The 27,957-nt window shown below is 44.5% G+C and overlaps 1 protein-coding gene across 1 annotated transcript in view; it reads left to right on the top strand.

Annotated features, from left to right (window-relative positions):
• The first annotated feature begins 12,474 nt into the window (after positions 1 to 12,474).
• Positions 12,475 to 27,957, top strand: part of FER1L6 (fer-1 like family member 6) — a 125,398-nt gene continuing 109,915 nt past the window's right edge. The window contains exons 1-6 of the mRNA XM_012743336.3: positions 12,475 to 12,855; positions 16,169 to 16,251; positions 21,958 to 22,078; positions 23,550 to 23,604; positions 23,702 to 23,833; positions 27,095 to 27,157. Of these exons, the coding sequence (XP_012598790.2) occupies positions 16,176 to 16,251; positions 21,958 to 22,078; positions 23,550 to 23,604; positions 23,702 to 23,833; positions 27,095 to 27,157 (447 nt within the window). The 5' untranslated portion in view covers positions 12,475 to 12,855; positions 16,169 to 16,175. The remainder of the gene's footprint in view (positions 12,856 to 16,168; positions 16,252 to 21,957; positions 22,079 to 23,549; positions 23,605 to 23,701; positions 23,834 to 27,094; positions 27,158 to 27,957) is intronic.

Genomic DNA, 27,957 nt, shown 5'->3' with positions numbered 1-27,957 from the left:
ATATGTGCCATAGAATATTACTTAGCCATAAGAAAGAAAGAAATTATGTCTTTTGAAGCAACATGGATGGAACTGGAGGCCATTATCCTAAGTGAAGTAACTCAGGAACAGAAAAATAAAGGCCACATGTTCTTATTTATAAACAGAAGCTAAGTTATGGCTACCCAAGGGCACATAGAGTGGTATAATAGACATTGGAGACTCAAAAGGGGGAAGGCTAGGAGGGAGTGAGGGATGAAAAATTACCTATTGGTTACATTGTACACTATCCAGGTGATGGCTACCCTAAAAGCTTAGACTTGACCACTACATACTCTATACATGTAACGGAATTCAACTTGTACCCCCCAAAGCTATTGAAACTAAAAAAAAAAAAAAAAAAGAAGTGCTAGAGGAGCTGGCAAAGGGTAGTGTGCTAATTTCTTGGGGCTGCCATAACCACGTGCCACAAACACGGCTGCTTAACAGAAATCTACCTTTGCACAGTTCTGTCGACCAAAAATCTAAAATCAAGGTGTGGGCTCCCTCTGAAGACTCCGGAAGAGAGTCTTTCCCCGGCTTTTGCAACTTCTGATGGCTCTGCTGTCCTTTGGCCTGTGGCTGCTTCACTCCAATCTCTCCCCCTTCACATGGTCTTCTTTCCTGTGTGTCTGCTTCTCTTATAAGGACACTTGTCATTGGATGTGGGGCCCACCCGGGGAATCCAGGATGAGCTCATCTCAAGATCCTTAACTTAATTACATTTGCAAAGTTTCTTTTCACAAATAAGGAAGGGCACAGTCACCGGTTCCAGAATGTGTAACCCACATTCAACCCACTACAGGTGGTGATTTCAGAGGCATTTGGCCCATGAATTTTCCCCCCTAATTAACTTGACCTCTTTGGAATAGCTTGAGAACACAGGTCTCAATGAAATGCTATAGAGAGCAGGCAGCAGGCTGGAGGGCTAGAGAGCACAGGCTACTGGGCCAGGTGGCCTCAGTTCAAACCCTTGCACTGACCAATCTCTCCATGGCTCAGTTTTGCCATCTGTACATTGGGTGCAATAGCAGTACTACCACTGGAAGCTGTTGTAGCACTAAAATAGGATAATACTTGTAAAGGCAGGTAGAGGTAGCCTGAAGTAAAATGCTCAATAAATGTTAGCCATTATTATTATTATGAAGTAAAAAATGAAAACATATTACACATGAGTGGAGGATGGTGAAAGTGATTAAAGATCCAAGTTTGCTGGCTAGATCATGGCTGGACCCAGGGCTTTGCCACTGCCTGGAGCTAGGGCTCTTTGAGCTCTTTTCATCTACCCATGGTCACTTGACTTGGAATAAAACACGCTGGCGGCCCCTCCTCTCAGGACGTGCTCTGAGCTTCTGTGTTTGCTGATCAGAGTCTTGGGCTCTGGCGGCCAACCGGAGCAGAGGGCACTCGCTTTCAAACACAGATAGGGAGCTGCCGGGCAGATACACGCAGGAAGGGCATTTCCTGGGAAGTGGCCTGCCCTGCGCCTCTGGACCCCTGGGTTCCCAAGGGGAGCTTTCCTTCTCCCAAGACAAGTGGTGGATACTGCCCCTCCTGCCAGGCTCACCTCCTCGGGTCCAAGAAGTCGGTGAGTGTGAGCGCCGTGGGGCACGGTCAGGAGCCTTGCTAGTCACGGTGAGGCTGCTGCTCTGTTTCTCATCACTGAGCCCTGCCTACACTGTCTGGGGCTGCTGGAAGCCCTAGGAGATCCCCCTCTTCTACTTGTCCTTAGAGACCTGGGCCGTCATGGGTGAGGATGTGCAAAAAGGCTGGGCTTGGGTGTCAGACTGCTGTATGGCTGTGGGCACGTTCCTTAACTTCTCTGAGCCCAGGTGTTCTGCATTTGGTAAGTGAGGCTCGCATGGTGCCCTATTCTTATTAGGTGCTTGAAAAATGCTGGTTCTAACTGGTATCTGTGAGGTAGCACCCAACAGAAGTTTGACAGATCGGGGTTTGATTGCAACTTTGAGACCTTAGGCAGGTTACTTAACCTTTCAGACCTCAGTTTCTTCATCTGAGAAAGAGACGGAACACCTTCCTCAGGTGGCTGGTAGGATTAAGTGGAAAAAAAAAAAAAATAAGTATGTGGAGCTTGTAGCCCAATGCCTGGCTCTTCCCACATGCTCAGTGAATGGTAGCTATCGTGACTGTCCCTGAGCACTTTGAATCATGATTACAAAATGGGTGAATATATTTAATAAATTGTACATTGTACAAAGTATAACAGCATATTGGCTCAATCAGTGTGGTGTAAAAGGAGACACATTCAGCCATCAACAAGGAGACCCAGCTATGTTCCAAGATTGCCAAATTTGTAGCTGAGTAAGTTTGACCAAGTTACCTAACCTCTCTTGAGCCTCAGTTTTCTTGTGTTAGAATAAGAATAATAGTGGCTATTTTGTTTTATGTGCTAGGAGCTGTTCTAAGTGCTTTATATACATAAATTCACTTAATCCTCAGCATTCTATGAGGCAGGTGCTATTTGATACCCATTTTACAGATGGTGAAATGGAGGCATAGAGAGCTCATGCAGTTTGCTCCGAGTCGCAGAGATTATAAGTGGTAGAGGCCAAAGTTAGACCTGAGCCTTCGTCTTACCCAGCGTGCTGTGAAAATACCAGCAGCCTCCCTTCCCTCACAGGGCTTCTGCAAGGGTTCGAGTTCTGGCAAACTGCTTGAAAGAGGTAGAGCATGATACGAATAGGACCTATTTATCTACTCGGGGTCTTGGCTCCATGCCTTCCTTGTATTGTGTGTGTAGCACTTGTCTGTCTGCAAATTGGGATTTTAAGCAGGTATAGGAAGTGATGCATTGTGTTTATGGATGAGTTCAATATATGGATTTCCTCATTTCTGATTTTGTTCCCTTCATAGAGTGGGGATTAATGAAGCCTTCCTCACTGTTTGTGTAATTTGTGAGTTTATCATCATCTTCCAGCAGCAAATCTTTACTGGTATTTCTGAGTTCAAGGCCTGGCAAGAGGCCTGACTTTAGACCTCTGTCTTTGACGTTTCCAGGTTGAGACTGAGAGGGACAGGGCTGGGAAGCCTCTGTGGGTTTGGGACCCAATACCTTCTGACCCTGAGCTGAGGCTGAAATTCCAAGGACAGGCGCTCCTGGAGAAGTTGACAGGACTGAGAGAGCTCCCTCTTTCTATAGGAGAGGCTCAAACTCCAGCTTCTGCAAAAGTAATTTAGAAGGAGCCTGAGCAGAGCCCTTGGGAACACCTTGGTGGAGTGAGGGAGAGAAGGTTTGATGGGATTCTGTCGTCCTGGGGCCCTTTATTTTATTTTATTTTTTTAAATTAGCTACCAAATTCAGACTCAATGGGGCCCTTTAAATCTGACACAAAAGGCTCACTCAAGATAAGCTGTTTCCCGAAGCTTCTCCAAAATGCCTTTGGAGTTATGTTTGATTGCAGGGCTGATAGATGAGCCTTCAGGTTTATTTCCTTCTGTGCAGGACAACTAATGAAAACTGAAGCAATGAATTTTTCTGCTGGGGGTTTGTTTTTCTCTGAGATCGTGTCTGAGGTACGGATGACTAGAAGCTATGTGTGAGTAATTACATTGAGTTGCCTCATTATATTTCAAGTTTCAACTGATTTAGAGAGCTTCATTCGACTGCACTAATTAAAGTTTTTACTCTTGGAACTAATCAGCTTGAGGGAAGTGGATTTTATCTCCTCTTGGTTGCAGAAGCCTTTAAGGAACCCAAACATGGAAAGGAAGTAAGATCCTTTGTAGGCCTCGAACGGTATTTCGAATATGCGTACGAAGGCTCTTACCTCCTTTCCATGTTTGAGTTCCTGAATTTCCTTTCATTTTTCATTTCTAAGTATATAGAGAAAAATAATTAGGATATCATTTTTAACCCCTTGGAATATTTTATGCAAGGCACAGGAGTTATGAAGTAAAGCTCTGTGGAAGGAAAAAGTCAGTTTTTAAATGAATAGGATTCAAGATGTATCTATTATCAGATTTGGCCTGGCCTCGGTTTGGAGAGGAAGTGCTGTAAAGATCGATGCTGGCTGAGGTCTCGGCATTCCTGGCAGAGAGACACAGGATACACGGGCGTCCAGAAGTCCTAGCTCTTTCAGTAAACAGATTTATGGCCTGGAACTTGTTCCTTCTTTTCTCTGGGCCTCACTTTCACTACCTGTTGAACGAACAGGTTGGTCTTGATTGGTGGTTTCAAACTTAAAAACTTAAGTTTATTCATACATTACTCAAACTTCTCAATATATAAGACCGATGAAGATAGATCCCCTCAGGTTGAAGGGGTAGGAGGAATGTAGTGGCCAGATTGGGGTACCTAGTCTCCTACATGGTCTTCCTCTCCTCCTCCCACCTCTCGACCCTCTGTGCAGAGCCCTGAGCTGGAGAACATCGATCATCCCTCCCAGGTCAGGAATCTGGAATTCTTTTTCCGACTCCTACTTTAGCTCCACCTCTTTTCTCTAGTCCTTCTGCCCAAAGATAGGTGCGGAAATGCCTTTGTTATTTCATCTCTTCTTGACCAAAATTGCATAGTCCTGTTCTGCTTCACTCTGAACTATTGTTTTCTTGGAGGAACGAATAAAAAGACTCATTTCCCTTTTGAGGGAAATGTTTTGGGGGTATTTGTAGCCATCAGCTCATTGTGTTGTGAGGGGGTGAGCTCTTCATCACCGGAAGCTATGATGCAAGTGCTGGCTGTCAGTTGACAGAGTTTTATTTAGTTGATTAGACAAATCTCTTGAGTGAGAAGCACTAAAGTATCTCCCACACCATGCCAATGGGCAGGAGAGACATACACATGGCAGAATGTGAGGGGACGACTTGCTGCACTAACTCAGGGTACAAATAAGTGGCATTGTCTTTTACTATTCAAAGTCATTGCTTAAGCAAACTAGGAGAGCCTTTAGCTTGTCTTTTGAGAAGGTATGCCTTCCTACTCTTAAATTTCCCTAGAATGCAAAGAGCAGTTTTTGCTTTTCAACAGCTGACAAAGAAACAAGATCAGCCCATTAGTAGTCACAGATTTGGCACCTCTCACTCCAAATTACATTCCTATTGAAGGCAGGTTCTTCTTTGCTAAGGGACAGGGACAGGGCTTCTTTAGCCTGTAACAGCCTGGCTTGTCCTTGGATGCTCAGCCATTTTGGTGCCAAGGCTGTCAGTCAGGAGGCGTCTCCCATCTAGGCCACACCTGGGCCGTCACTGACTTCCCCATGGCCGTCTAGTCTCGGTATTGGGTGCTGGTCCCAGTCCAGAGTCACTTTCCTAACGGTGAATTCTCCTTTCCCCTCACTGCCTCCCTGGTGATCTTTGTTTTCTTCTCTGCCAGTGGACCCCAGTCTGGGCCAAACACGATTCATCAGAAATATTTCTGATAACACTGGACCTCAAACGAGTCTCCACGCTTTTGTTCCAGGGAACTCCTAGTCCCCTGTGCAAATTTTCCTGTCCCTTCCCAAGCAGCCTCTGAGATCTAGGGACACAAGGACATGTGGAGGCAGAATCTTAGTCAAGACACAAATAAAAGCCTCTTCCCAGAGACCTGCAACCTTATAGTTGCAGAACGAGCAGGTCCTGGTCAAGCTATGCCTCCTTGAAGAGTCAGAGAAGCAACTGGCAACTTACACTGGCAGCTTAGCCATGTTCAACCTGGCCAACTACCTGGCCAGGACCACAGGGGAGTGGTCAAAGGTACGAATGTTGGTGGCAGTGTTGGGAAGGTGGGAGGCAAAGATCAGAGGGCCCAGGCAGGGAAAGGACAAAGTACCCCTGTTAAAACCCTTCAATGGCTCCTTGTTCTTCTTAGGATAAGGCCCAAGTCCCATCCCTGTGGCTTGGGTTTCTGCACATCTGCTTCATGCCCATCTCTCTGCACTCAATGCTCTCCTCTCCCCTCCATTCCTTACCCAGGAATGCTAAAAGGGGGACTTCCAAAAGATTGTCTCTGCTTTTGCCTCTAGACCTCCACACTTGTTGTTCCCTTTTTCTAGAACTCTGACGGTATTCTTTTAAATGCTATATCAGAGGCTGGCCCACAGAAGGGTGTCATCCAGGGCTTCTGGAAAGAACAGAATGGCTGAAGGCCCGTGTGGGTGTCATCTGGAATGCCACCTCCCCCGAGCTTCCCATTGTCAGGCTTCTGCCAAAGGAGCTTCCTCTATTTTATCCTCTTACAACTTCAGGTAGCTGCTGAGACATTACAGCCTTCTCTTGGTTGAATGTCAAGCATCCAAACAAAGTTACAATGTGCTTGGAAAGAAAACAGTGACTAAAATTTGGGGGTAGTTAGGAAGGTAGTGGATTCCTCATCCCAGAGATATTCAAGGAACATCATAGTTGATGTTAATGGGAACCTACCTGAAGGAATTTTTAAGAACTCTTCCAGCTCTGGGATGCTATAGATTTTCAGAAGATTAGGCAGACTGCATGGACTTTTATAATGTAGTTATCTTGCTATCCTGTCCTGTTCTAGAACCTCAGAGAAATCAGACAAATGTGGAAGGAACCACCCTTTAAGATAAAGCACCAGAGTGTCTATTGCAACCAGAGGGGTTGTTTTCTCAGATTTGACTTTGCATCTCCCAATAGGAGGTTTGTTGGGATATTTTAATTCTAGGAAAGACCCTTAAAGAAGGTCTTATATTATGAATGTGGAGAGAAGGGATTGAGGTACTGGTTTGGAAATGGTTAAGAAAATGGAAGGCTTTAGTCTGACTTCTGTTCGTGGACTGGATATTATTGGAGGTAGGAAAGAGATGTTACTCTGAGGTATGCAGGGCTAAGGACCAATCCAAGGAACTGAAACAGCTTGGCTAAGAGCCAGCTAAAGGACAGAGACTTCTGTGATCCTTCTTCCCCTCCCCCCTCCTCCTGTCCCTCCTCCTCCTCTTTTTCCAGGTGTTTAGAGGTAGGACCTCGAGACATCTCTGTACATACCATATTCTGGTCTCCTTGTCTGGCTTGCCTGGTCTGAACTCTGCCTACATCCACTCTCTACCATGACTGGGTAAGTAGCCCAGCCTCTTCAAGTGAGTTTCTCCTCTTTAGACTGAGACTAATATCACCTCTCTAGGCTATTATGGTCATTAAACCAGTTATCGCATGTAAAGGAATATGATGCATATTCAGTATTCAGTACACTCTCAGCCTTTCCACCCATCTCTTCTCTGCTTCCCAGTATTTTATTCCTCTTTTAAGTCCCTACTAGGGTGTCAACTTTGCTCTAAATTTCTTCCTTGGCTCTTCTAGGCCCATGGAAGTCATTCTTTCCTTTATTCTCCAAAAGCACTTGGCACCTACTCATGACAGCACTTCTTGTATTGTGCATGTAACCACGTGGGTGTCCACACTCCAGGCACACTGTGAGCACCTCTAAGTTAAGGACTCATTGGGTTTACCTTTGTGTACCAAGGCCTAGTGCAGTGCTTAGAGCACCAAAAACCTCTGTGTACTTTTGCCAAATGACTATAAGGGACTGGTGGTAGGGAAAAGGCCAATCAATAAAAGGTATTTGGCTTGATGAAGAAAAAGGAGGAAGTATTAGGAAAGGGAGTGATTTTAAGAAATGGAGACTGAGATTGGGTGACAGCCAGAGCTGATGCTCCATTTAGCAGAGTACAAATGGTCTCCCAGGCCCCAGAGTGAATAATTTCCTTTTCCTCCCCAGACACAAGGAGAGTATTAGGGCAAGTCTTAGCCGCTGACATTTTTGATTATTCTCTTCTGCCTGTGCTCTCAGTCTTGGGATGACTTTAATTCTTTTCTGTCTTATATGATACATTTTTAAATAGGGCCAAAGAACTTCTGCTGAATCTTGTGGAGCTTTCTCTCTGTAGGCTCCATCTGTCCATCCACCTATCCTTAACCCAACATTCACTGAGCCCTGCTATGAGCCAGGCATGGTGCTAGACACCGAGGGTGCAGACACAAACTAGGCACGGTTGCTGCTTGCAAAAGCTCGGCATCTAATAAAGGAGAATGATGTTTTTTCAATGATCCATGTGATAAGTGCTATACTAGAGATGAGAACAAAGTGCAAGTGGAGACCAGAGGAATGGGTGACTTTTCTTCCTTGCAAAACAGGAGAACACATCACATCAAAGGAAGTAGTTGAGCTGGGACTAGAAGAAATATATTTGAGTGTTGGCAGGTAGAAGATGGGAGAAGTCACCTTCAGTGGAAGGTCTCCAGTGAGCAAGAGAGTGCGATCTGAGGATGAGCTGCCCATCGGGCTGGAGTGCAGGGTTTGAGGGTCAAGTGCAGGACTGGAGGGCTAAGTCTACATTGTGGAGAGCCCTAAGGGACATTCACAGAAGGCTGATCCTGTTTTCTAATTTAATGTGTAGGGTATAGCATTTCAGTGTTTACAAACAGTTTGTTGCTTCTATTATCTCATCTGATCTTCTCAAAGCCAGGGTTTTTAATCTCCAAATCTATGTTGTTTAAAAATTAAATGTGGAAGCATGACATATACACAGAAAACAAACCCACTCACAAATCCTAAGTGAGTATGACTTGAAATTTTCCACAAAGTGAATGTAGGAAATAACAATCTCCAAATCAAGTTGGGGAAGTTTGACATCTTTCCAATATTGCACTTTCCAATCCATGAGCATGGAATATCCCTCCATTTTTCTCATTTTAGAATTTCCAGTGTGTAGGTCTTGCTCATATTTCGTAGATTTAGTCCTAAGTTTTTCAATTTTTTTAATCCTATCATAATATCTTTTAGGTACAATTTTAATTTATGATTCTTTGTTTTTCATTTAAAGGTACACCTGATTTTTGTATATTGACTTAGTTTCTAGACACCCTGCTAAATTCTCTTAGTAATTCAACTAGTCAAACTTTATCGAACTGGTGAGGGTCCCCAGTGCAGTGTTGGACAAAGTGGGTGACAATGAACGTCCTTGTCTCATTCTGTTTTTGTAATCTCAGGGGAAGAGTTTTAATATGTACTATTGCTATGATATTAACTATGGGGTTTTTGCAGATACTATTTATCAGACTAAGGAAACTATCTGTTCATTCTAGTTTGCAAAGTTGGCTGTAGAGTGGAAAATATATTGCAGCAGGGAGAGAGACTGGAAGCAGAAAGACCACTTAAGTCTGAACTAGAGCTGGCGCCGTGTGAATGTGTAGCAGGGAACACATGGGAGAGATGTTCCCTGTGCTCTGTTTCCTCAATGGTTGTTACTTGATCACTGCTCACCCCATGGAAGTTTTAAAAGAGGAAAGAACACTAAAAGTTGCCAGGATTCTCTTTCTCTGGAGTCCCAAATAGTGCTCCTGAAGATATTAATAGATATTTTGTGATAAAGGTGTGGTGGTCAAATCCATTTGGAAAATTCTGTATACTATATCACCCTCTTGGAGAGTCGCAATGCACATTTGCCCATCAAAGGCTCTGAGAATGAGGCAGCAAAGGTAATTATTTAATTTATCATAGCACTCATTCTTCTATCTTCAGTGTCCCCTACATCAGAAAATGAGGTTCAGAAAGAACCTCATAGATCCTATCTTTACCCATTAAGAAGCTTACTGATTTGCATTTGTAACAAAACCTGTTAGGAGCCAGTGTGTCGGTGTTCCTGAGACTATAACTACACCCATTTCTTTCCCCCATACGTTCAAAACTGATTGAGAAATAGACCACCCAGCATCAAATAAGGATCAGCATGTCTCCTCTAGTGCTGCTGAAGCTAGATTGGAGGAAGCTGTTTGGACTGGAGTCCAGACTTGTTTTCAGATTCTTCGCTCTGGATCAGATGGACTCACCCAGCCCGCTGCGGGGAGGAGAAGCCCTGCCCAGCGGCTTCCTTCCACTTGGGCAGTAGAGCAGAAAGTAGAACACAACTGTGCTGTGAGCAAGTAGACTCAAAGGAAGGAAGACCATGGAGAATAGGAGCTTCAGACCTCAACCCTCCCAAGAGGGAATGTGAACAGGTGGATGCTGTACTCTCATAATGCCAACAAAAGATATATGGGAGGAGGGAAGTTTGGGAAGTAAAGAAGAGCATGAGGCCTAGGCATGATGGGAGTTTGAAGACTCATTTATGCAGGGACAAAGGGAGAGAAAGCTGCTTGTTCCAAGTGTTGAGAAGCTGCCTATAGTCTAGTTTTGTCTTAACAGTTGATTTCTTGGTGTATAGGAGAGCAGAGAGCAGGTCTCTGATTAGCCTGGGTACAAAGAGGATGGAATGGGAAAGATGAACATTTTCACAGGGGCCCAGCAAGGGAGGGTTTTTGGTGGGGAAGGCTCCAGCAGCCCTGACTACACCGTGTTATTGACATGACCTGCCAATATTTGTTCCTCTGTTTTCCCTGCGCTTTAACCAGCCAGGTCATGTGTGATGTGATGACACTTGGCCGTAGAGGAGGAGCAGGAGAAGATGGAGGTTGGTGACCCCAGGCTAACAAAGGATCCCCCAGTGCTTGGAGCATGGTACTATAGTGGACACTGTTGGTGTTTCACAGGGTGGGGGAAGCAGGTGAGGAGAAAGCCTCCGTTTTCCTGGGCCAGTCCTGCTGCCATACCCTCCTGCCACCTTGCCCTGGAACACTTGGCAGATTTCTCTGAAGGACTCTGAGAGGCTGGCTTAACCTGGGCTGGCTTTGCACAGAGTGGCTCTGAGTCATCCTTGGTTCATAGAAGCCAGAGGAGGAGGAATTAGCATCCTTGGAGCTGTGTTTCCTGGACTCAGCTGACTCCTGCAGGGGAAATATTAAGGTTCTCAATCACTGTCTCGATCACCAGCGTTGTGACATTTGAATCTCATTATGATGGCCGAGACAGCTGGAATGTATAAAATAAGGGCCTGATACAGAAACATCCATCTACCTTCACAGTGAGGTGGGAGATTCTAAATCACTACAGTTAAGAATGAGCTGCTTCCCATGAGACTGAGAGCCAGTGGCCAATCTGTTCAGGCTGTTAGCCTTGCCTGGGACATTTTTGATTCGACAGAGGACTGATCTTCTTCTTTTGAACCAGACAATCCTCTTCCTCCAAGGCTGGGCTGGTCCTTCGCATAAGTAACGCCATATGTTGTAGGGATGGGAGTTGAGTGGAAGAGAAGTAGGGGTTGGATTATAAAATGTAGCCTGCCCAAATATTAAATATATCCACCACATGTTCTGAATTTAATAAATTTCCTTGTTTCTTTTGGTGAAGAAATTATTTTCTAAACTTTCTTTTTAAAATATAAGCCTTCTTTGGCCAGGTGTGGTGACTCATCCCTGTAGTCTTAGCACTCTGGGAGGTTTGCTTGAGGCCAGGAGTTTGAGACCATCCCGGGCAAGAGTGAGACACTGTCTCTACTAAAAATAGAAAAATTAGCCAGGTATGGTGGTACACGCCTGTAGTCCCAGCTACGAAGGAGGCTGGGGCAGGAGGATTGCTTGAGCACAGGAGTTTAAGGTTACATTGAGCTATGATGATGATGCTATTGCACTGTAGCCCAGGCAACAGAACTAGACTATGTCTCAAAAACAAAAACAAAAAAATATTCTCTTTGAGAGGACAGTTTATTGGCACTGCTTACTTAACACAGGGTTTTGCAACCCTGCTGCACGTTAGAATCACCTGAAAAAACAATTGTGCCTTGGTTGTTTGGTTCCATCACTGGCCAACAAAATCAGAGTGTCTAGGTTGGGCTCTGGCCACACTGTTAGAAAGCTCCCCCTATACAGACTTAATGTGTAGTCAAAGTTGAGCATCATTACCTTAAGAAAAAGAACATTGAATAGGTGAGTTTTGGCAAGAAGATCATGGGGAAAGAGAAAAGTTTCAGGGCTTGACAAGGCAGGGTGTCACATGAGTTTATATCTTAACAATCTTCTATGAAAACCCACATTACAACTGTTTCTATATTTAATTGTTTGCCTTTAATGAATATATCCCAGTCTTAGCAGTGAGTACATAGATAGGCTATTCCTGAGAAAGTATTTCCCAGCAGGCAACTGGGAATTTACCCAAGGCTCTTTGGATAACCTTAGCATGGTGGTAAAATCTTATGGTTTTTGTTTTTTTCTTTACGATAGACCTGGTTATATACAAATTCATTCTTTTGATGAAAAAAAGTTTACTAAATATATAAATACATATAGTTTTTTACATTTGTAAGAGTTTTCATATAAACTCTTATCAATTTACAACTCAGCTATTATTGATTTTTTTTATGCTGGGTGTTATGACTTTGGGTTTGAAAGATGAGGGGCACAATGAATTTGCATCCTGTGTCCTCTTAGGGGAAGAAGAGAGCAGTGTTGGCCAGTCCTGGGCACACCAGTGAAACAATTAGCTCAGTGTTTGGCCTGAGCTGCTTTTACTCTGCAATGAAGGCAGAGATGTGATTTCAGAAGGGGAATCTGGTGACACAAGTGGGACACCACATGGCAACTCTGGCTGCAGCAGTTTCCTAATCCTGCTCTACTGAACCACAGACAGGATTTTAAATTAGCTATCTGTACAGCTTTTAACAGTTCAGCATGAGAGCTAAGTGCTGTTGTCTGTATAATATCCCGGTGAGGAAAGCAGAGTTAACTTTATGGCCACTTCCTGAAGAAAAGAGGAGCCTGTAGCCCAGAGAAGCCCCATGGCAAGTCCCAGTGACCAAGCTGGAGGGTGGTGTAGATGAAGCCCACACTGCAGCGGTCCAGCTCTCTCTATGTGCCAGTCTGGCTGCCTTCCTGGCAGCACCGGCCTCGTGGTTCAACCCAGAGCGATGCCGCCTGAACAGATGTGCTAGAGCAAGTCTGACACGTGCCTTGTTTAATATTCTCATTGTTTGGATACAGATATCGGAGTCGCGGTAGCTTTCACCCTGAGGAGACCAGGTTGGTATGGGGGTTCCCATGTGTTTCTTGACTTATCTTGGGGTGACCCTGGGGGGATATTCAATAGATCCTAAGCCAGAAAGCCCCATCCTTTTTGTGAAGTAGGCGAGTTCCCACGCTGGAATTCTCTGCAAACTGGGGGTGGGAAGTGGGTGGGGAGGTAGAGACATGTGTGACGGCAGCTGCCTTGGAGACTCATCAGGTAAGTCTTCTTGATTTGATGGTCGATCCCAATGTATTGCCTAGAAACCCTTTAAAGCCTCTCATTTGTGTGAAAGGAAAATAATAGCATCTTCCTTGCGGTATGTTGTAGAAATCCCAGAGACGATGTGTATAAAATGATGTTCCTGACCCTCAGGGAGTGATTTGTACAGGTGTAAGCATCATTTAAATTCCCATTTCCTTGTTATCGATATTGTATTATAATAATTTGTAGTCTGCTTCACATTTCATAAACATTGATTCCAATTTTAACATCACCCTGTGAACTGGATAAGAAATGTCCTTGTGTCACATACGAAGAAATACGCTCATCTGAATTAAGGATCCAGCTCCCAAATCTAGAGCTAGCAGGTGGACTCAAGCAGCCCCTGAACTGAGTCACGGATTCAGTTTCTACTGCCCACTCTGCAGGTGGCTTGATTATTCTGGGCTGATGAGCTATGCCTCCTCCCTACTGCTGGATGTCGCAGGCTGTGGAGGACAAATCAATTTTCATCAAGAAGCCTTTTCATGCTGGGAGTCACGCTGGGTGTGCCTTTGATGACTGACTCAGGGTTTCAGGCAAACAACCGTGTGTGTTTGTGAAACTAACATCAACCCACCCAAGAAGCCTGAGCTGATTGTAAATCCTCTGGGCATTCCGGAGAGGTTTCTTTGGCTCACTCTGTTATAAGGGTCTAGGCTGTGCCAAGACCAAGGCTTGTCGGCATTGGGTCTGCCCTAGCTCAAACTCAGTATTTTTGAGAACTTATTTAGGTGACTCTTATGGGCAGCAGGGCAAAAGCTCTTGGTTGCAGAAGTCGGAGGTGCCTGTCGGGGCTGAGGCATCTCTCTCTCCTCCCCCACCCATGACAGCATCTTCAGTCGTGCCCAATGCCTCAGTCACCGGCTTCCCTTTAGGACAGTACCGAGTGCTGCGGCCAGCCATGATGAGGACGTCAGCTCCCTAAGGACCATTATGTCTCTCTTGGTAGATACTGCTGTTTATTAGTAGCAGCTTCCTATTTGTGGATGGAAGTTACTCAGCCTTGCACAACCCCTTGGCCAAGTTCCCGGGAACATCAGATTCTGCCTCCATGAACTGATCGTGGCAGTGAGCCCTGGGGGACCACAAATGCCAATGCAGGGTTTGGGAGGTGCCAGCCTTGGGTCCTCCACTTGGTAATGATCCATTAAAAACAGAACAGTAACAACTCTTATTGGAAGTTCTCTCTTGAAAATTTCAGAAAAGGGGCGTGCCCCTGGTGTACATTCCCCAGAGGTTTCTGGAAGACTTACGCTGATGGTCTTATCTATCAGAGAATGGAGGCACATCAAAGGGGAAAATGCCACCTCCCCAAAAGGCACTTAGTTAGCACTTTCTGTATCCCAGACGCTGTCCTAGGGGCTTTGCTTATATTACCCTATTTCATTCTCATAATCCTGTGAAGTGTGTTTTATTATTATTTCCATTATACACAGGAGGAAACTGAGGCTCAGAGAGGTACTGTTATTGCCCAAGGAGTGGGGAACCCCATCCATGTTTGGGTGTTTCCAGAGCCCATTCTTTCCATCCTACTTATATCTCAGGGTCTCAAGGGACCTGTGAGGTCCCCTAGGCCAGTCCCTCCTTCCGGTGCCTGTCCTCTCTACAACATCCTTTAGCAGTGGTCCTCAGGCCTTGCATACCTCCAGGAACAGGGACCTCAATCCCTCCCAAAGCAGTCCATCCCACTGTTCAGACAGTGGGGGCTCCTTAATCCATCATCTAGATCAAAGCAGGACATAAGCAGAATAAATAAATAAGTGAATGAATCAGATGGACATCTGTCTCCTAGTACTTTCTGTTTGTTGATCCTAATCCTATCCCTTAATCCTTTACAAATAATTAAAGTTTATTGAGCAACTAGCATGTTCCAGGTACTGTGCTCAATGTTTTACATATATTACCTCATTTCACACATGAGGACCCTGAAGTTTAGAGAGATTAAGTGACCTGTTCAAAGTTGCAAAGATAGTGCTGCAATTAGAGCCCAGGGGCAGTCTGACTGCAGAGTCCCTGATCCTAACCATGGCACTCCATACATCACAAATGCTAAAATGTAAGCGAAATGGAGTATGGTGATTGTTCCACTGCTTTGTGCATTTTACAGATGTTCACTGAATAGGGTTTGAGCCTTTGCTACCCTTCCCTCCTTCTCCAAAGGCACATGTCCTTGCTCCTCTCCTCCTCCCTGGAGGAGGCCACCCCCCTCCCCAGCCTTCTTGACTCCAAGCCAGGACTTTCCCCTGAACTGTCTTCACCCATCCTTCCACCCAGGGCCACATGCTCCATGGTCCTGCAGCTCTGGGAAGGGGTTCTCTCGGGAGCTGGCAGATGTCAGGAGCACTCTTGTCGGTTAGAGATGATGGACCGGGCTGCTTTCCTGTGATGAGAATGAGACTGAGAAATGGTTTCCTGCTCGTGGCTAATAACAACAATTACAATAGTAGCTGACATTTGGGGCATGTTCCATGTGTCAGCTGAGCTATGCACTTGTGGTGTGACCTCTGTAAGCCCCAGGACCTCTTGACCTTGGAAATGGTCTGAAAGCCTACGTCTGGTGAGAGTGTTGTGGCCAGCCTCAGCTGCCCAGTGGTTACAGCCTAGGCTCTGAGGTCAGATCAACCTGGTTCCAGTGATAGCTCTGATGTTCAAGGCTGTGTGACCTTAGGAACACTGCCCAAGCTCTCTGGGCCTTGCTTCTTCATCTGTAAGATGGGCAGGAGAGGGTTGCTGTGATAATTAAATGATGTAATTCCTTTTTTGTGCCTAGCACAGTGCCTGGCATGGGTGAGCCAGGAGAGATGGAGAACTACCAGCTAGTGCTATTAGTATCTATAGTTTGCCTTATCCAAGGGCAATTTCCAGGTGGACCTCATGGTTGCTATTCAGGTGGGGTTTTGCAGTTTCTGTGAAAGTAGAGCTATCTGGAGAGCTCGCTGGGTCTCCCTGACACTTGTATTTTGCCCCCATCCTGGGTGCATGAGGAGGCCAGTTGGCTTCCAGGAGAGTTCAGTGCATTTTCACGTTTCTGTTACTGTGTTGTTTAATTTTTCTTCTTCTTTTCAGAAAGGGGATGTTTGGGCTGAAGCTGAAGAAGAAGAAAAATAAAGCAGAGAAGGGGTTAACCCTAGCCAATAAGGGTGCACAAGGTGAGACTGGGTGGATGCTGCCTGCTAGCCTGGGGCCCGGGGTGGGGGTTCAGTCTCTGCAGGAGGGAGGGGGGAGTGCGCTGCCCACTGGCTCTGCAGTCCCTGCTGATCACAGGTGTGGGCCCAGGACAACCTCCCCAGGACCCCTAGTGATTGGGCCAACCAGGGCTGGGTGGGCACCTGCTGGGCCAGGAAAGGGGTCCTCATCAGGGTGCAAGCTCAGTTAGTGGCCCAGAGTTCCTTTGTCAAATAGGCACTATGTGGGATGCTGGGGTGATCTCACATGGCCGTGGGGACAATCAAGTGTGATTTTGAAAATAAGAGTGAGTGTCACAGCTACCATGATGGAGGCTTTACATACATTGTCTCATTGAGCCCTGCCACCATCATGCCAGTAGGTGCAGTCACCCTGGTTTACAAATGAGCTTACAGAGATGCGGAGAGAGTACATAAAGTGTGGAAAAGACGGGTTGCAGAATTTGCAAGGCCCAGGGGAGAGTGAAAATGCAAAGCTGCTGCTAAGAACTTATTAAGAATTTCAAGGTGGTGACAGCAGAGCTTAAATGGAATGTGACGAGGTCCCTCAGAGCTCAGGGCCCTGTATGGCACACAGATCGCACATGGGGGAGGCCGGCTGGCCTTGAGTGTGGGAGGTACAGCGTCAGGAAGAAACGGATGTAAACCAGGCTGTCTGGCTTTCTGCCCTTAGAACACACTACTTCCTTCTCCAAAAGAGCAAAGCCTCGAGTGAGAGTGTGAACCACACTAGTGGAAACCGGGCCCTGCATTGGGTGGACACTTGGAATTTATTGAATCAGATTACATTGATGCCTTCCAAGTGGACAGGTCTGGGGTGGTCCCCTGGAGACTTCTTCTGCTGCCTGGCCTTGATAACAAACCAGCTCAAGGCTAGCTTTCTGGACCATTCCTAAGCGAAAATGGAACAGTGGGTCTGGCCAGTCTCCATCCCTCTTGTCTCCTTGGGGGGCCTCTTTTGCTGCCATCTACAACAGTGTCCTGTGGCCTTGTGCCTGCCTCATTCCCCTCTTTTTCCTCAGGTAAAACCTGGTTTTGTGCTAGAAAAATATGGAAACTCATTCACACTAAGACATTAACAATGGTAGGGAGTTAGCCTTGCACGGGAAGGGAGGGCATTGCATTTTCAGTGAGGATGAGGCTTAAAGCTTAATAGAAGTACTTGTTTATTCAATCAAATTGCATCAGGGCGTGAGTCGAAAAGGCTTTGGGGTTTTTCCTGATGTCCTTGAAATTATGACACTGTGGTAGGTCCTGGGGACACAAGGTTGAATAAGGTATAGTCCTTTCTCTCAAGGACCTTATGAAATATAATATTTATGACATATATAATAAGTCTCTGCTGCTTTTTACTTGATGTACATCATTCATGACCTTGAAAAGTAGATTCTATTGCAGCTGTTTTACACAGAGGTTCAGAGAGGTTGAGTGACTTGCCCCAAGTCACACAGCTAACGGGCAGAGATGCTGGCTCCCAAGCTCAGGCCAGACCTACACCAGAGCCTGGCTTTCCTGCCCCATTGGTGACCTCCTCAGGGCGGTCACCACAGGCATTTCAGAGGAGCTGGCTCCTGTGTGGCTCATTCCAGAGTCTTCAGCCCACAAGGCAAACAGGGCAGAGAGGAATCAGGTCCCTCCTAGAAAGTAAATAGTGTTGTCCTGCTGGGCCGAGGCCAGCCCTACAGGAGACTGGCAAGACAAAGTCCACAGACCAGAGACTTGGGTCTCTCCTTCTTGGCCTGGCCTGGAAAGTTAGGGCTCTTCTCCGTGAAATGTTTAGAGATTCTCAGTCTTTGGCTCTTTTATGTGTATTTTGAGGCATTGTGGTTATGTCTTAAATTCTTAAAATTTTCATTACCCAACCCATCCACTAATTAGTTACCCAACAAATAGTGGGTACCTCCCGAGCTCATTCATTCATTCATTTATTCAAAATATATTGATGGAATGTCTGCTAAGTGCTGGGCCCTGGGCTGGGTTCTAGGTGTATAAAGATAGATGCTGGACAGTCTGAAGGGAGAACAGCTCTCTGTAGGACTCTTCTGTCTCCCCCTCTGGATCTATTCTCCACCCGTATCTACCTGCTCTCTGTCCCCTGTGGCTGCATAACCCAGGTCCCTCCCCCTCTGCCTTCGGGCTGGATCTGGCCAATGGGACATCCTGGTGGGAGGTGTGGGAGTGGCTCAGGCTCCAGCTGGTTGTGTCCCCATCTGAAGAACGGTCACTGCTCCTTAACGGGAGGCTGACTCCACCAGACTTCCTCTCCTTCCAGGTTCTGGTGATGACACTCTCTCCTCATTGTGGGGAGCCTGGGGTGGCAACAGCTTGGCTTGTGGTTTTCTTACATCAGCACCTTTATAAAGTGTCCCCATGTCATCCTGTTCTGATTGTGCCACCTGTTACCCATTGGGCCCCTGCCTAAGGTGACTGCTTGACAAGATGGGAAAAATGCTGTAAAGAAAATATTAACAGACAGTGGGTTGAAATGGAGACTACTGCACAGTCTTTTGGTGTGGTGAGAGAGGGAGTCTCTGGGGAGATAACATTTATGCTAGAATTCCAAGGATGACAGGAAGGCCCTGGGCGTGGGCAGGGAGTGGAGTGGCTGAGGCAGAGAGATGCCTACAAAGAGAAATTCCCAGCAGCAGAGAGCTTGCTAGCTTAGAAGGAACTGAAAACAGGCTGCTAGAGAGCAGGAAATGGGGAGGGGTGGGGCAGAGCTATCAGGACTCTAATCCAGAGTTGCACGTGGACTTTAGATTTATTCTAGTACTTTAGCCATTGAGGGGTTTTAAGAAGACCATTTCCAAACCCCTCAAAGCCATTGAGGGGTTTTAAGAAGAAGAGCGACATGATCTGGTTTATTTTTGTAGAAAATCACCCTGGATGCTCCATGGTGAGTACATTAGAGAGAACGAAGCAGAAACTCAAGGAATGGATACATGAACGAATGAATGGAAGCTACAGAAGAAGATTTAGCTGACTGCCTTTCTACCTCGGAGTCTTGTCCTCCACAATGCCAACCCCTAGCGGGAGAGGTTCGCGATCTGTTAATTCCTGCATTCTTAGCATCTTCCCTAGCACAGTTTCTAGCACACGTTAGGTGCCTAAGAATGTTCATTGGAAACCTGAATTTCTGACAGTGGGGCTGCATGTAAGGCCCTTGTAGTCAAGTAGGTAGGGAGCAAGTATTTATTTTATCTCGCTACTTCAAGGAGCATACCAGGTGCCAGCATTCCTCCTGGCGTCTCTGTAGGGCTGGCCTTGTCTCATTTCCTGAGTGACTGCCATTCATGCAGTGATCATCTATAGCTACCAAACAACTACTGAGGCCAGCCCTATGGGCACGAGCTCCCCTGACATGGTTGCATGACTCCACCTCTCTTCCGATTCAGTACTGTTTTGCATGGGTTGCTGATTAAAATCAGAGAACCAAAATGCATCAAAGTTGGGAGGTATATTAGAATTATTAAACTGATGAATTTATAGATCGAGACCCATGGAGACCGGGGATTTCGAGAAATGGCTTCAGGGGCGTCTGAAGAGGGTGGCGGTGGCGGTGAAGCCCGGTGGGACGCCCCTGCCCTCATCCCATCCCGGCACACGAAACAGTTTGATATGAACGGACTTGTGTTATATATTGGGGTTTGGTATACGATTACATTTATAAAAGGGTCCTGTTGCTTTGAAAAGGTTCAAGACCACGTTTCTTGCCCAATTCTTTCATTTTATAGGAAAAGAAAAAAAAATGCCAGAAAATCCTGGGTGACTTGCTCAAGTCATCCACCTTGGACTCCACAGGCTTGATCACCTACTGTGTACCAGGCAGGCACTGTGCTAGGGACTTTATGTATTTCATTAATTTTCCTAACAACCCTGGGGAGTAGATGACATTAACCTTGCCTTGTTTTGTAAAGGAGGAAAACAGTGCTGAGCAAAGTTGAGTAACTTGCCCAAATCATAGAACTATTAATAAAAAGTGCTAGGATGGAGATTTGAACCCAAACCTTTTGGATTCAGGTCTTTGAATGACACTATGCAGTGTCTCTCAGTGTATTAGGGAGACCCAGCCACTCTTTTGTTTTTACCAAAAACCTGGTTGAGAAGTGGTTCCCAAGCTTTGCTGTATTATTAGAATCACTTGGAGAATTTAAACAATCTCATCTTCCAGGCAACATTTGAGATGAACTGAATCAGAATCTAGGGTTGGGAGGAAAGGGTCTAGAGAACATGTTTACTATCCGTTCATTTAGGTTTTCTAAACGCTTGTGTATTTGTTTCCTAGGGCTTCTTGGGAAGCCTGCCCTTCCTAGCGTAGTTTGTGTAACGAACTACCGTGTTTCCCCAAAAATAAGACCTACCCATAAAATAAGATCTAGCAGGATTTCTAAGCATTTGGGCAATATAAGCTCTACCCTGAAAATAAGACCTAGTGATGGCTGTGGCTACGCAGCACATCTGCACAGCCCATGCATTTTGTCGCAGAGCAGTAGAGAAGATGAGCAGCCCTTCTCATCTGCCCCATGAGAGCTCTATTGCTCAACATGAGAGATTGGGGCCAATGATTCTAAAGGAAATAGAGTCACAAGAAATTCATGATGGAATTCAGGGTTTGGAGAGTTATGATGATGTTCCAGAAGAAGACGACTTAATTATATTTGAATAAATGTAGATTGTTGTACCGTACTTAAAAAATAAAATAACACATCCTCTGAAAATAAGCCCTAGGGTGTCTTCTTGAAGAAAAAGAAATATAAGAGCCTGTCTTATTTTTGGGGAAACACGGCACCACAAACCTGGTAACTTAAAGCATCCCAGATTTATTCTCTCCCAGTTATGGAAGCCAGATGCCCAAAATCAGTGTCACTGGGCCAAAATCAAGGGGCCTACTTCCTCCAGGAAATCTGTTTCTTGTCTCTTCCAGCTTCCTGTTGTGGCAACAGCAGTGTAATCGCTGCCTCCATGGCCACATTGCGGTCTTTTCTTCTGTCTGTGCAAAATCTCTCTCTGCCTCCCTGTTCTAAGGGTCCATGCGATTGCAATTAGGGTCCACCTGGATAATGCCCTCATCTCAAAATCCTCACTTTAATCACCTCTGCAGATATCTTTTTTCCAAATAAGGTAACATTTCCAGGTTCCACGGATTAGAACCTATCTTTGAAACTATGGCTCCTTGCTACCTTAAATTGGCCCACAGACAGCAGGAACTGCCTCACCTGGCATCTTGCTGTCAGAAATGCAGTCTTGGGTCCCACCCAGACCTACTGAATCAGAATCCTCATTTCGACAGCTTCCTGGGTGATTCTTATGCATGTCAGATTTTGCTGGTGAGGCTCAGAGAGAATAAATGACTTGTCTAAAGTTCCACTGTGGCAAGGTCATGGCTTGAAAGCATGTCTTGAGATTCATAATCCAGCTTTTCTTTCTACAACCCCATCTGGATAAATCTGCTCTTTTTTGAAAACAGAAGATGTACAATCTTTTTAGAAACATGAAGGCCGTGTCTGGCTTTTCTGCCAATCAGATGGTAAGTTTCCTGCCGGCTGGGACTTTCTTCTAGTCTCCTTGGACCCCTTATTGTGCCTTCCATGGTGCTGGACAGAGGGGGTAGGTTCGATTGCCACTGTGTGCCAACTTAACAGGATTTTTCTCTTTTATTTGCTTCTCCAGATGTTCAAGGTGAAGCAGAAGCACCACAGGAGGGACCTTCTCACCAGGAAGGACCAAGAGCAGATCTGGTTTATGATAATGGTTCTGTTGCTCCTGTCCCCTCAGCTCTTCCAAAGAGAAGGTACAGTGTGGATGCAGGTGGTCAAGGTACATTTGGTGATCACATCCTATGTGCCAAGCACCCCTCCTTGGCATGTATTTTATCAGAGTGATATCACTCAATGAATAAAGGCAGGAGAAAGACAAGTAAGGAATAACAGTCCTTTCTTTCTCTTTGGTTGGAACATTCTCCAGCCATTGAAATTCTATCCACCATCCACCAATGCTCAATTGAAATCCGACCTCTGCAGTGAGGTCTTTGTTGCTTACCCTGGCCCTCAGAAATTTCTTCTCTACAGCTTTTCTGTTGTGTTGTTTTTCCTGCTGCACATTTTATACTTACATACTAGTTCTTTCTTTATATGCTTTGGCCCTCTCTCCCATAGAGACTGTTAGCTCCACAAAGGCCAAGAAGATGGCTCTTTCATTTTTATTTCTCCTCTAATGAGCCTAGCACTGGGCTTTCATGTAATAAATGATCAGTATGAATTTACCATTGTATTGGTGAGCATATTAAATGATATCTATTCTTTTTGCATGCATTATCTCCTTTAGTCCTCAGAGCAGCCCTGTGTGGTAGGAATTAGTATTTCCGCTTTCAGATGAGGAAATTAAAGCTAAAGTCCAAAATTAAGGAGAACAAATATTATGACTTAAATGAGTCTGACCACAAAGCCTTGAGATTTTTACTGGCTTAATCTGTTCTCTATTGGACGCAACTATAACCAGAAATGAGATGGAGTCAAATGCAAGATGGTGTTATTGAAAGCCAAGAGCATAAAATTTGATAGGAACTCGAGGTCAGTTCATTTCTCTCTGATTTCTGCTTCTATGACAACAGGGATTTTTCATCTCTTTCTGATATTATCAATCTCCAAATGCCCAGGTGTTGCACATCTGTTTTCAATTACCTGTGACAGTCCCGATAAATGAAATCTCCTCGAACGTGAAATCTCACTGAGATGGTATCTTGGTTGTTCTTTCCAATTTTCTCCTTTACCAATTCTTTCAAAAGCAGTCATGAAACTCAGAATTATTATTTCCACAAGAAATGGCAAAGTGGCCCTGTGACCAGGCGGAGTTCCTGATTTATACTCGGCTCTGTCACAGATTTGCTGAGGCATCTTAGTTTCTCATTCTGTTTAAAATTAAAAAATAAATAGTACTGATAATCATAACCATAATAAGAGCCGACTTTAATTCTTGCCAGACACTGGGTTAAACCTTTATATGCAGTATGTCATTTAACTCTAGCGATCACCTCATGAGATAAGCTCTCCCGTGAGCTCCATTTTTAGGATGGGACAGCTGAGTTGTAGAGAGGTCAAGTCACTTGTCCATTTATACTCATCTCCCCCAGAGATGTAGAGAGAATGTGTAGTATGATATAACTGAGGGAACTTAGAAATACTTGGGAAAATATTATCATGGCTTATGGATGAAAAGTATGTTCTTACTTGATGAAACAAATATATTGAACTTTCTTTTGATAGATCAAAGCTATCAGCTAAGATTCATGATGGGGAGGTCAAATCCCAAAACTACCAAGTAAGTGACAGGATTCTTCCCGCCAGCCTCCCGCAGTTCTTCCTGTGTGCATGAACAGCGATGGCCACAATGGCGCACGCCCTGCTCTGTGTTGTAGATCGCCATAACCATCACTGAGGCCCGCCAGCTGGTGGGGGAGAACATCGACCCAGTTGTGACCATTGAGGTCGGGGATGAGAAGAAGCAAAGCACTGTGAAGGAAGGAACCAACAGCCCATTTTACAATGAAGTAAGTCATGGAGATCACCAGTGGCCTCTGTGTCAACACCCTCTCCTCCACTTTTCTGCAGTGTTTTTCAGTCACATAGAAGAGCTCTGCCCCTCCTCCTTCCCTCCTAGCCCTTTGGTTAAGCCCATGACAAACTCACTGAGCCTCCTTACAAACATAGCCCTATAAATTTTTTTTTCCAATTTTAGAATATTACAGGGGTACAAAAGTATAGGTTACATATATTGCCTTTGCCCCACCCTAGTCAGAGCTACAAGCATGCCCATGCCTCAGATGGTGCGCACCGCTCCCATTAGTGGTGAATATGCCCATCCCCTCCTCCCACCTGCCTTACGCCTGATGACTGTTACTACTGTATGTGCACATAAGTGTTGATCAATTAGTACCAATTTGATGGTGAGCACATGTGCTTGTTTTTCCATTCTTGTGATACTTCACTTAGTAGGAGAGCTCTATAAAATTTTTAACAGAAAGGTAATGGGAAGGAGAGGCAAGGAATTCCTCCTGATTTTAAATTCATTGCTACATTTTCAACAGATCTCTTTTCTTATTTCTTATCAGCTCATTTTCATCCATTAAAAGCTCTGGGTTTATATTCGTAACAGTACTGAATGTTGGGTAAGGAGCAGGTACACTTTCTTTTTCCTGGCGGAGACACTGGAAATTTAATTATTGGTTTTGAAATAGGCATACCACCTTGGAAAGTAAGGTAATAGCTTCTAAGCTGTGGAGAAATTGTAAAAAAAATCTCAAAGAGAGAAGCTTCCAAGTATTAAACATATTAAATTATTTTTTAAAATAAAGATATTACACAGTAAAAAAAAAATGACAGCAAACAGGACAGAGTATAACATGATATACAGTAATATATTTCCTGCTAATCTTTGAGCCCTAATTCTCTAGTCCCCTCCCTGGCGCCATCTATTCTCACCAGGCGTTTGTGAACCCTTCCGGAGATATTCCAAGCATGTGCCAGAATACAAGGAAATATTGTTCCCAAATGGTAGCATTCCATACACACTGTTCTGGACCTTGCTCTTTTCATGAAAAATGTGTCTTGGAGATCAGTCCATATCAGGACATACAGTTCAATCTCATTTTGCCCTTATGGCTGAAGAGTTTTCCGTTGCTTTGATATACTGTAATTACTAGACGAATCAGGCTCTCATCAGTGGATATTAAATGTTTTCAGCCTCTTGCTACTACTTATAGTGGCATAACTGGGCAGAAAGTATGTGCATTTAAAAGTTTGAATCATCAAATTGCTTTCCAAAGAGGTAACAATTTACACTCAAACTATAAATTTCATAAGTGCATAGATATATTTGTTCTCCCCCCACCCCCGCTGTAGGAATTTTGATACAATGAGTTTTGAAAAAATAATGCAGTGTACTCTTAATCATTATCCTAATGGTAGTGGTAATTGCAAAGGAAGGCAGGGAGAGCATGGATAATGAAATCAGCAGAAAACACCCAAATCCCACTGGAGCTGATAATTCCTTTCCTCTCTGCAATTCCTGCCTCTAAGTTTTTTTTTTTTACCATGAGTGAAAATGTCAGTAGTTTTTCCCTTCCTGCTCCATTCCTCACTCCCAGAACAGCCTCTGGCATGCACGCGATATGAAATAATGTATGAAAATGCTTTAAAACTGCAAAGCTTGACAGATTTGTTAATTATTATAATTATGCCTACAAGTCCTAGATCTAAGTGACATTAAATTGGGCCTAAGTATAATCAATAGAAAATCAAGTAAAAACACAGACATGGAACTAAAAACCTTTGTTACAACTTTTTTGACTCGAAGTTTTAAGCCCAAAGCTCATCAGATGTTGAGGGAGCCAGTTAGTAGGGGCTGGGGAATATTTCCCAGCTAGAAAAATGTGTGTGGGCGCCGAAGTCTCGGGGGCCTACATGAAGCAGTTGAGTTTGAAACACGAAACTCAGCAGAAGCAATCGACATTGTGAGCGATTCGTCGGACCAAAGGAACCCACAGCACCTCGTATATTCAGCCTTATCAGAAAAGGAAAAATTTTGTGTAAGCGAATTTTCCGCATCCATTTTGAACACCGAAACGCTTTAAAAGTTTAAGCATATATATGAAAAAATTCCTGAAATATTATGCATGTTTTCCTATGTTCTTAAACAGAAGACACTGGACATACTGAACTCTCTCATTTGTATCCAAGGACTACCATTTTGAAGGTCTCTTTTTATGGCATATAATGACATCTTTCAGTTTCCACATTGTGGGTTTTCTGTTTTGACCTTCGAAAGTAGGCTGGTAGCAGTTAGCAGCTGGTCAATTCCTCCTCTTACAACTGCTGTATATTCATTTCTAAGGGATCATTCCCCACCAAAGCTCACAATTCACAACAAAACAGCACTCTAGTTCTCTGCAGCTTAGAATCATAAAATCTTGAATTTGGAAGGATCTTGACTCAAAAGTCAGATGGTAAAATATCTAGTACTTGAACCTTTCACGTGATAACTTCAAGCCAACTAAGGTTTGGTTTCAGCTTCAGCAATAACTAGCAAAATTAACCTAGGCAACATCTGTTAAATCTTTAGTCTTCAGTCTTTTTATCTGTAAAATATGAGGCTGGTCTAGCTAATTTCTCTAAGTGTACAATGTCATCACTTTCTTAATATTAAAAATCTCCCATGCCCATAATTTCTTTTTATTCTCTCCCTGGTCAATCTTCAAACAAGGATGTTTGAAACTGAAAAATTCTGGGGAAATCATATTTTAATGACTCCAAATCAAAACCACACTGAGATACCATTTTCAACCATCATGAAAAGCAAAAAAATTAAAAGAACTGACAATATCAAGAGTTGGCAAGGATATGGAGAGGTGGCTATTTTCATATGCTGCCGGGAATGTAAAATGGCCTACCCCATTTGGAAAGAAATTTCATACTATCTATTAAAAATTTGCATGCCCATAATCTATGATCCAGCAATTCCACTTCTCATGCCCAGTTTATAGAAATGCACAAACATATCCTATACAAGGATGTGATTAGTAGCATTCTTCTTTTTTATATTTGAAAACAGCATAAATGACCTTCAATAGGGGATGGTCAATCCATTGATGATGTATATTCATGCCATTGAGGACTAAGCTGCAGTTGGTTAGAGTAACACAGGCCGAAATCCATTCCAGAAATGGGGTTCTTAGGTGCAAGCTTGGACTTGATAGCTGGAATTGATAGCCTGGAATTGATAGCAAGCCTGGAATGACCTTTATGTTTTACAGTACTTTGTCTTCGACTTCATTGGGCCCCAAGCACATCTTTTTGACAAGATCATCAAAATCTCAGTAAGTATGCCATTGGTGGTGGTAGTTGAGGGCATGGGGGGAGAGATTCTAGGCCTTGGGAACTCTCTAGGGAAACTCAGCATGCTTAGGAAAGAATAGACCTAAGAGGGTGAATGTGGGTTGGTGAATTTGAAACCAACAACAGAACTCAAAATCACCAGTATAGACTAGTTTGGGAAGGAAAATCATCTCAAGAAAACCTATGCTGCTCGGATGCAAGTCCCATAAGCTGCTGTGATGCTATTATGGATTAAATTGTACAGTTTACTGGAGTGGGAATGTGAAACATACGCTTCAAATGACATCTTAATGGATTGCCAGTTTTAGTTGATTTCTTTCTTTCTATTAAGCAAATGTTAGTGTTTTTTCTCCAGGGATATCCACACTAATGATCATTTATCACATCCCTTTCCCCTCCTAGCTGGTAATAAATAGAGAAATAGGAACAAGAATCAGGCAAAAATCCCAAAATATATCAGTCTCATCGATGGTAATGGTTGACTGGAGAATATGATTTGGAGCAAGTGGTGGCCATTGGAAGTTTTAAAAGCTGCCTCCAACTGTAGACCTCAGGACCTGCCCGTGGGGAGTCGGGTCTGCTGCATAGACCCTTCCTCAACCCTGCCAGGGGAATTGCTGCCTCCGCAGATCCAGTCTGATGAGTAGAGACAGTTTCCTGCTCTAGCCAGGTGCCTTATTCAGGTTTGCCCACCACCTGGAGGACAGGAGCATGGCCACGTGGAAGCCACACTGAGAGAGAAGCAGGGCAACTGGGATCGTTACAAACGTCACACCATTCA

This window comes from Microcebus murinus, chromosome 7 (genome assembly GCF_040939455.1).
Source record: "Microcebus murinus isolate Inina chromosome 7, M.murinus_Inina_mat1.0, whole genome shotgun sequence".
Classification (NCBI taxonomy): domain Eukaryota; kingdom Metazoa; phylum Chordata; class Mammalia; order Primates; family Cheirogaleidae; genus Microcebus; species Microcebus murinus.
Note: the sequence above shows the minus strand (reverse complement) of the source record. Positions and strands in the feature narration are given on the sequence as shown.